The sequence below is a fragment of the Rhamphochromis longiceps genome, linkage group LG3, assembly GCF_057381845.1.
Source record: "Rhamphochromis longiceps isolate RC_006_pf linkage group LG3, R_longiceps_female_GT1.1, whole genome shotgun sequence".
Taxonomy (NCBI): domain Eukaryota; kingdom Metazoa; phylum Chordata; class Actinopteri; order Cichliformes; family Cichlidae; genus Rhamphochromis; species Rhamphochromis longiceps.
Window position 1 is genome coordinate 12,415,927 of NC_140559.1, and position 9,881 is coordinate 12,425,807.

Consider the following 9,881-nt stretch of genomic DNA (forward strand, 5'->3'; position numbering starts at 1 on the left):
CAATCTGTTATTTAACACTTTTTTAACTTCGTCATGGTTTTTAACTCCTATTATGCGTGAAACTGCCCACAGGCCGGAGGGTGAGCTGTAACCTAACTGACTCAGAGACAAGCGCAAACAAGTATAACTCTTCAAAGCTCAGTTACGATACAGTTATGATGTTGTTATTCTCTTTGAGCATCATTTTGATCTTCTTACATTCTCACACTTTATCATGTTTCCAGCCCGAGTCTCTTACACTCCTGCAGTTCACTCTGTTCACTGTTACTACGGTGAAAACCCAGCAGAGCTTCAGTCTGACACTAATTTTAAACCATCGCCGCCCACAATGACCCAGAAACTTTAGTTTTCTATGTAATTTTATAAAATGCTCCATTTAAAGGAAACATTTACTGGATTGACAAACATTCAGTTTAACACATTTGAACACATTTTCATTAATTATTTAAACAAATAATTAAAAAAACCTACATTTTAGTTGCATTTTTTTCTAAATGTTTGCTTCATGCTTTTTAGACGCACCTGACTCGGAGAGCTCACAGATAAACCACGTGCAGCACTTTATAATAAAGTTACACCATTAAACATTAGTGAGTATTAGCTTCCTTGCTGAGTCACTCATAAATACAGACATGTTACTGTTAGAGTTGCTGATATCAGCTGTTACTGCTGCTGATAATCATGATCACAGTCATAACAACACATCTGTGTTTATAAAGGTAAACTAAGGAGCAGCAATGGTATATAGAAGATTGATAAGACATGCACTGAGCTGTATTTATACACATTTATAAAACACAGAGTACTACTTATAAACTTTGTAAACAAACTGTGGTTTTTAACACTTGGTTTGTGTTTTTGTGTCTCGTCTGACCAGAATCCTGAACCGAGATCAGTAAATAAAGCTTGTTTCCTCTTATCCACTTCTCTGGGCAGTGTCTCAGTTTCACTATCGGTCATTGTCACATCTTCTTTGCTTCAGCATTAATGGTCATGTCTGATAACCTGCAGTACAAACATGAGCTGCAACTGTGAATGTGCAGAAAGAGGAAAGCGTGTTTTCAGTGTGAGCGGTGAGTGAGGTGTACTCACAGCTCTAAATAAATGTGCACTGAGACCGGGAATAAATGCCCAATAAAGAAAAGTTAACCTATGTAAAACAGCTGCGCACGAGTCAGCCCTACATCATTAATTAGCTTAATGAGTCTCCTTTGTGGGTACACAATAAATTCAGGTATAAGGACCAGTTTAAACTACAGCATGGATCTGTATGTAATTACAACCACACACACATCACAGTTATAAAACTACAACAGCCTATCCCACCTTTCCATGACCTTGATGATCTCATCGAGGTCATGGAAAGCTGGTTTGGAGGATTACTGTCATGGCTACTGAACGGACCCACGCGCAGACAGTTCTTTCAAGGAAACAAAAAGGGGATTTATTTACAATAGGGATCACCTTAGTGCAAAATATATGTACAGTGAGTTGGGAGGGGGTCCAGGGCTCCAGGGAGAGAAGGGGGGGGGGGGGGGGAATCCACACACACGCTTCCTCTTCCCCTCAGTCACCGCCACCGCTCCTCTGCACACACGCACTCCTCTTCAGCCGCACTCGCTCCAACACTCCACACACTGCCCCACTTGGACAGGTCCGGTGATTCGGTCCAGAATCTACAGACAGAAGGTCAAAGGTTAGTTCCACAACATAAAACACGTGTAAGCGATTCTTCTTTGAATATGCCGCGAGCACGAACTCAGGTGGTTCGACGTTCCAGCGGTGAGCTGCTCTGTGCCACTGCCTTAAATAGCAGCTGGGGAAATCAGCCAGATCAGCCGCAGGTGGACACCATCCACAGGGGTGCGTGGGCCAAGAGTGAGAGCCCGTAATGAGCTCCACCCAGGCAGAGAGGAGGAGGAGAGACAAAAAACTAAAACTAACAACAACAAAACCTGTAGCCAGCGTGGGCCAACCAGAGAGACACGGGGACCGTGACAATTACAAAGGAACAGCTTTCATTGATGATGAATGCTCAAACTACAGTGTTCAGAGATGGACGCCACCTCAACCTGCTCTGATGTTTTTATGGAGCTCATATAAACAAGCTTTCTTCATTACACGTGTTTGAAGCTTAAAGAAGAACATTAAGGGTCAGATTCACTGCAGCACGAAGACTTCTTTACACATGGAGACCTTGGAGGTTTATTACAGAGGCTCAGAGTCAGCGACAGCCGTGAACAGGAGCAAACACATCTCAGGAGTTTGATAGACACTCCTGAGATTTATAGTTAACCTCACATGTGTTAATGTCATGAAAGAGTCACTTTAAAACATCCAGCTGTGAATGTTTCACACCACCTTAGGGGTTCTTAGGGAGCTTCTTCTCTCTGAAGCTTCAGAGCTGCTCTGAGGAGTTTGCAGCTTTGAGCAGAGGAGACAAACCGGAGACAGTCTCAGCTCAGAGACCACGACTCTACCTGCAATGAATCATACTGATTAATCTCTGTCTCTCTTCCACAGCATGTCTTTATCCTGTCTTCCCTCTCTCGCCCCAACCGGTTGTTGTGATTTGGCGCTATATAAATAAAATTGAACTGAACAGAAGTGACCACGCTGAACCACATGACCACAGCGGTTAATACAGAAAACACCAGCTTTTAAAAGAAATGTGTGGTATCAGTCTGACATCTGCCCAGTTTCACTTTCAGTGTCAGAGTAAATGTGTGCTGTCGGACGGGGAACGAAAGCTGAGATCAGCAATCTTTAAGACCCAAAGAGCCACGTGGACCCGGTTTCCACGCAACGACAAAGACAAATACTTTCTGACATCTAACATGAAGATAACACTTTGTTATTTACCTTTATGCTTTGTGTGAACAACTAGGGTGTGTTGCTTATGAAATCTATGAAGTGCTGCAGAGAAAATTACATTTTATTTATGTAATTAAAGGAAAGCTGAACTAAAAACTGCTGTGAGCCACCCTTATATCGCCTTTGGGCTTTTGGAGCCTTGACCTGACTTTTAAAAAAAATATTGGGAAAAAAGCTGTATGCTGCTGAAAAAAAAAAATAGATTTTTGCAAAATTCTGCCTAAATATGTATTTACCTGGTTAATGTGTGTGGCGGGGCGTGGTCTGCAGCGCTGCAGGGGAGGTGGACGCACCTGAGCGGCACCTGCAATCACGCCTCGCCGCCTTAACGTCTCTGCTGTTGTGTCGGTCTGTGAGCTTTAACACCGGCTGTGTGCGCACAGCAACCGTGTGTGAAAAGTGGTCAATAAAGAGATGCTGAAAAGCGCGTTCATGCAAACATCGTCGGGTCTGCCGTGATATGTTTACAACGGGACTTCTGCTCCTGAACCTCTGCGCACAGCGTCTGTACGAAGGCACGTTCATCTTTACGCAGGACTGTAAGCTGTCGTCTGTGAGGCGTGAGCGCTGTTTGTTTGAACACAGTTCACGGTGGAGCTGCTGACGTAATGTGGATCCGAAGATCCATAACTGGCCTACCTGGGGTTGAAAGTCTCGATAAATGCAGGCGCTTCGGCGGCTACACCGGCTTCCACGAGTGTGACGCTTATTTTGAGCGATGAAAAGTTAATAGAATATAATTTTATTTTTATATTTCAAAATCACAATAATCTTCCAATTTAGAACTGCAAGTTAAAAAGGAGCTAACATAAACATATATACACATAAACACTTCAGCTAAATACTTCTCATTTATTTTCCCAAACCACGCGGAGCCGCACTGAGGACTAAAGACCGCAGGTTGCCGACCAGGCTTAGACGATTTCTCAACAGATTGTGACACAGCGCTTCTAGTTTGTGTCACTCATCTTCCCATCATGCACTGCTTCTCAATGACCTCTGTGATGTGTTTACCGACCTCTGACAAAGTCAGTTTTCTGTCTCTCTCTGTCTAAGGATGCAGACGCCACTGTGGTCAGACTGAGGTCTGTGGTTGTCAGTGGCTCTTCTTTCATCTCAGTGGGGCCTCGATGTTGACTTCACAGATTCTCCCTCTGTGTTCTCTCTCGTCTGTAAAACCAAACATATCAGACACTCGTCTCCTGTGACTGTGGGTTCACACACAGGGCCACTTTATTAGGTACACAAGCACAGAGCGGCTGCCGTGCATCGGAACAGGTGTGCCTAATAAAGTGGCCATGAGTGTGTGCAGTGACATGTCTCTGTGACAATAAAGGATCAGACGGCTCCCCCTGCTGGAAACACTTGAGATGGAGACGTCGCGCAGAGGCATTCTCGATGGCCACTTTATTAGGTACACCGTGCCGGCACCCTGGTCCCTTGCTTGTTAATGACACGGACTCATCACAGTCCTGGAAACATCCTCAGAGGTTTGGGTCCATGCTAATGTGATGTCATCACACACAGGCTGCACATTTATGATGTCACTCTACCAAAGATGCTCTGCTGCACTGAGATCTGTGACTGTGGAGGCGTCTGTGTGCAGTGAACTCATCGTTATGCCTGATCTGAGCTTTGTTTTCCTGCTGGACACATCACAGGATGGTACACTGAGGTCATTATGGGATGGACACGGTCAGCAGCGCCGTGCAGGAGTTCATGCAGCGTTAGCTGTTAGCCAGCAGTCTCAGAAGGTTAGACATTATCAGCCAGTGTGAGCTCAACATCCACACCCACAGCATATTCTGAATCCACAGGTAACCTGACACACGTGTCTTCAGACTGTCTGAACATGAACTCCACACCTTGGTTGGAACGACTGGTTATCTGAGCCACTGCTTCCTCCACACTTTGAGGTGTTGTGAGGAGTGAACCAAAGTGATTAACTGTGTAAAGAATAACAAATGTCCATACATCAGACAGAGACAGATGATGGACTTTATTTCTTTTCTCTTCAGCAGCATTTTACAGAAACATTTTGTTCTTTTTCGTCGTACACTTCGTTAGCTACATGTATGTTAAAGTGTTAGTTGTCTTGTATTTTGTGCAGTTTCACAGACACAGCCAACACTAAAGCCTCACACATGTAGGAGCTCTGAGACCGTGCAGACATGAGGTCCAAACATCAACTAAACAGCACCCAGGTCACAGCTGAGACCTGAACAGCAAGGCATTATGGGTAAGTAAAATATAAATGTGTAAGTAAAAAATGAGTGTTGTTTGTGCTAATGTGGTAACAAATGAGTGCGCCGAGCTACCGAAAACCTCCTCACAGAACGTGGAGGAACTCAGCATCGTCCCCTCTTCATCCCCTTCAGCCCATTACTGGTGTTTTCCCTCTGACTCACAGACCAGTCAGATCCATGATCAGAGCCCAGTCAGATTAAGCTGATTGCTGGTCCATCAGAGGAGCCATTTCAAAAGCCTTGTTGTCCTCGGCTGGATCCTGGACCTGATCTGTCCCTGCAGAGGAAACACAAGAAGTCACAAACAAACACTCGGAGCTAAACTAACACTTTGATGTTTTAATTGCTACATGCTGACCTTTGACCCGGAAGCATTGCAGACTAAAACGGTGTACTGAAATCTTTGACTTCTATAAGCTGTGTGTGTCTGACTTAGTGAAACTATGTAGCATCATTGTGACGTCGTAGGGCATAAAAACAAAAGGTGTGTTGCACAGCTCTCTCGATGCCCTTTCTTATGACTTGAAATGCTTTTTTAAAGTTAACTACAAACAGACAGAACTGATGTAAAGATAGGACAGTACGACACATTCACACCGATTACAACTCACCTTTGACTGTGAGCCACACCCTCTTGTATCTCCAGGCCTCCTTGCTGTTGACCTCACAGGCGTATCTCCCAGCATCCTTCACTGTGGGCTGTCTCAGGGTCAGACCGAGGTCTCCGGTGGTCAGCAGGTCAGTGTTCATCTCAGTGCGACCTCTGTAATGGTCGTCCTGTTTGTCGGGCCGGTCAGAGCCGTTCTCATACACACAGACCTTCATGTATTCGGGTTCATGGCGTTTCCACTCCACATCGCTGTCCCCGGGCAGGTTTTCTGTGGTTTTGAAGGGCAGCAGGACAGACTCCGCCCCCTCCACCACCTCCACCTGGCACTCTGAGAGGAGAACAACACAACATGAGCTGTACGAAGACACGGCATTCATGTTTGTCAATTAATTTTAATTTATGCAGCATTTGAAACACGTGTTCATCACGAAGCCACAGAAGCATCACATCAAAGTCTCAGCAGCAACATCACTAAGTCACCAGCTTCATCTCGATGCTGGTCCCAGTCAGTCATTTGAAGACGAGGGCCTGAAGATGTGTGATCAGTGAAAGGCAGTTACACTGTTACTAAGAAGCCATGTTTGCAGTTCATCTACACACTCATTGAAGAGGTCTGTCCAACACCAGGTTTGCTACAAGCTTTATCGTTCTTCTTCACACAAACGCACTGAACTGTTCTATAAACAGGGTTGATTTTATAACTTCATAAAGATTTGGACATCAGCAGAAATGCAGCACCAACATGCTGAAAAAGCCCTGCTGTACATACATGGGAGTGTGATTACGTCTTTCACTCTAAACAATGAAGAATCCTGACGAATGGAAATGATATTGTTATCCAGTTGTTTTTAAATCTATCTGATTAGAGTCCTGGTGCCTCACTTGGCCTTTATATAACTCACCGTCATTATTTATGTACTGATTTGTTTCTAATTGCTTTCACAGTGAACACTACACATGTTTAAGATTCAGAGTAGAGTGCAGTCCTGCTTTGTACCACATGAAGGCAGGAGCGTCCAGTATCAGCTGTTCCTGCTTTCCTCTCATATCAGTAGCAGACTCTGGTTTCCATCGCTGATAGAACTCATCAGACAAATGACAGAAAGCAGCATCGTGTTCCTCAAAGACTCACTGCTGTTCCTCTGAGAACACGACAACGCTCCCCTGAACTCACATCTGTTCAGCAGCTGTTCAAGCCTGCACCGTAACGTCCCATCAAAGTCCACTGCTGCTCATATTTCTAACAGAGAGCAAACAGGAAGACCTAATGAAGTCTGACAGGAACTACAAAGATGGCCTCTGTGTTTGTCAGTATAACAGAGCTGCTGCACAGCAGGTGTGTGACAGACAAAGACACGCACTGTGACAAAATAGCTGTCAATAACAATATCCAAGCCTCTGTATCTGCAGCACTGACCTTTGATTTTCAGCTCCACCTGTTTCTCCATCAGTTCTTTCCCCTCCCTGCTGTAGACGGTGCAGGTGTAGGTGTCCCTGTCGGTGTTTGTGGGGTGTTTCAGGGTCACGCTGAGGTCTCCGGTCCTCAGCGGCTCTTTCTTCATCTCTGTTCGGTTTCTGTAGCGTCTGTGCTGTTTTTCAGGCTGCTCAGAGTCTTTCTGACATACGTGCACCTTCCTCTCATTCCTGTCCTTCCACACCACTTTAGCACCATCGGGCTGAACGGTGCTTCTGCAGGTCAGCACGACCGACTCATCACCTGGTTCTGCTGTGACCTGAACGACTGAGAAGAGAATGAAGCAGCACATGAGCTCCATGCTCATGTGGTAAATGCTGTATGTCATCATAAACACTGACTGATGTCCGTGGAGCGGTCTGATAACACACATACCTTCTTTGTTCTTTAACCTTTTATATCTAAAGTACATGAAGACCCCAAAGCCGACAGCCAGGAGAACCACAGGAACCAGGACACCCGAGAGAACTTTGGGCCAGACTGGAGGAGGAGTGGGACCAGGAGGAGGACGTTCTGTCCACACAAACACAAACAACCTGAACATCACCCAGCAGATTCTCAGAGTATGACTGACCTCTGACCTTTATCGACAGCACTGACCTGCCACCCTCAGTTGCAAATGGGTCTTGCTCTGATCTTGTCCATATCTTCGGGTGGTGCAGGTGTAGGTGCCGGTGTCATTGACTACGGGCTTCCTCAGAGTGAGGCTGAGGTCTCCGGTCTGCAGAGCGTCGGCTCTCATCGACGTTCGGTTGAAGTAAATAACATTCTGTCTCGTGAGATCGTCCCCGCTCTGCAGACGCAGATGGACTGTCGGGCTGCTGAGGTCCTTGCGGCCCCAAACCACTGCTGTGGCGTCCCGGTAAACGTCCTCTGGTACCTGACAGGGCAGCATGACAGACTCCGCCCCCTCATACACCTCCAGCCCGAGGCATGCTTGAAAACTGAGAGGAGAAACAGGAAACAGGTGAGAGCGGTGATGCTTTTAAGGCCTGTGAGACAGAGAATGACTGCAAACACTTTACTAATGTAAAGATGAGCACCAGTGAGCGATCGAGCTCAGCAGGCAAAACCAAAAGAACCAGAGCAGGAAAAACTGGGAATAACAGTGATCCACCAACCGTCACCCACACTCTGGTTTTAAGCTGGAAAACAGTTATTTCTTCTTTTATTGCACAAGGTCTTAAATACTGTTTATCTCTAATATCAATGACTTCATGTTCACCAAGTTTCAAAGCTGTTTCTAGTCAAGCGTTCGTCTGGCCGGCTGAATAACTACAGCCAAATAAAAAAACAACCCAGGAACTTACAAAGACCGAGCCCAGCCCTCATGCTGCTGCTTCTCTGCCTTAAAAAGCACCAGGCGGAGAGAAACCCTGACAGATGTTTGAAACTGACCCACAGACATGGGACTTCAAACAACTCAAGCCAGCTGAAAAAAGTGTAGGAGCTTTGTCTTAGTGCACCCTTTTTACTCATCAGCCATAAAAGACTGACGGTCCAGTGGTAGGATTCCAAACTGATACCATGGTGCAGCTTCATCTTGGATCAGTTTGAAAATCAGGGACCATCACTGACCATCCCAAGGTCAGAGGTCACCTTAGGATTTTCCCATTTGTACGATAGATGCATCTACTGGGAAGCTGAGGGGTGCCAGTACTTTACATACAGCAGATTTTAAATGGTAACACATGTAACAGCAGACTGCAGTATTAACCACACATTATACCTTTACGACAGCCCAGTGCAGCAGAGGGGCTTTAATAGGCTGCTGGGTCCCTTTGCCTCTCCTGGGAAGAACTGGCTGTCCTGAGCCGGCTGTGAGCACACCAGGACTCTGGACTCAAAACTAACAAACTGAGGAATTTAGGAAGCGAATACAAAGTAAGAAGTACTGTGGCTAGGATCAGAGAGCACACAGCACACAGGGAAGACACCACAACAAGGTGACATAACGTACTGGACCAGGCACTTTCAAAATAAAACAGGAAACACAGCTCAGAGACAGAGACCGGGACTTCAGGCATATAAACCTGACACTGGACAAGGCGAACAACCACAGAGACGAAGCGCAGAGCGAGAGGGGACACATGGGGACAGAGAGTGGACGGACCTCCACAGGAGACGCTGAGGACAAAGAGACAGGAAACATCGAGACACTGGAATGACCTAAACAGCACAAAGGTGGAGCTCCAGTCATCATGAATCCAGGACAAACCTCACAACACAAAGACACAAAGTCACAACAAAGTGTACTTTAAATAGTCTGACGCTGATAACAACCTCAGCGCTGGTATCATCACGAGCAGGGACGTGTTTCTTAGGTTTCACAGCAGAAACATCTGTTATCACCTGACGTCACGCCCTGCTTTACCCACACATGCCACAAACACGAACAACCTGTCTCACCGGGACTTGTAAGCGTCATCACAGCCTCACGTCACTAATGAAGCCACAGCAACCGTTTGTAAAACCTTTATTAGAAACAGCCAAACCGCACAAGCTGCTAGCATTGCTAACTCCATGCTACATTCATCCATCAATGAAGCCTCCCCACATGAAGGGCTCCTCCTCCGTCAGGGATGTCTCGTGGGCTCAGAGACGTGTCTGTGTTTCGGGTTTTCGCGTGTGTCACGGGGAGCTGATTGTATCAGCGGCATGAAGGCCGCACAGGGAG

At 46.1% G+C, this 9,881-nt stretch overlaps 1 protein-coding gene across 2 annotated transcripts in view; it reads right to left on the minus strand.

The window, feature by feature from the left end:
- The window catches only part of LOC146672933 (uncharacterized), a 405,352-nt gene that overhangs the window by 395,143 nt on the left and 328 nt on the right, over positions 1-9,881 (minus strand). The window contains exons 2-6 of one of the 2 annotated variants that reach the window (XM_085401517.1): positions 7,805-8,148; positions 7,580-7,717; positions 7,148-7,471; positions 5,732-6,058; positions 4,860-5,397 (exon numbers count right to left, since the gene is read on the minus strand). In XM_085401517.1, the coding sequence (XP_085257643.1) occupies positions 5,318-5,397; positions 5,732-6,058; positions 7,148-7,471; positions 7,580-7,717; positions 7,805-8,148 (1,213 nt within the window). In that variant the 3' untranslated portion in view covers positions 4,860-5,317. Of the gene's footprint in view, positions 1-4,859; positions 5,398-5,731; positions 6,059-7,147; positions 7,472-7,579; positions 7,718-7,804; positions 8,149-9,881 lie in introns of those variants that run through there. The other variant, XM_085401516.1, reaches the window with a different exon arrangement.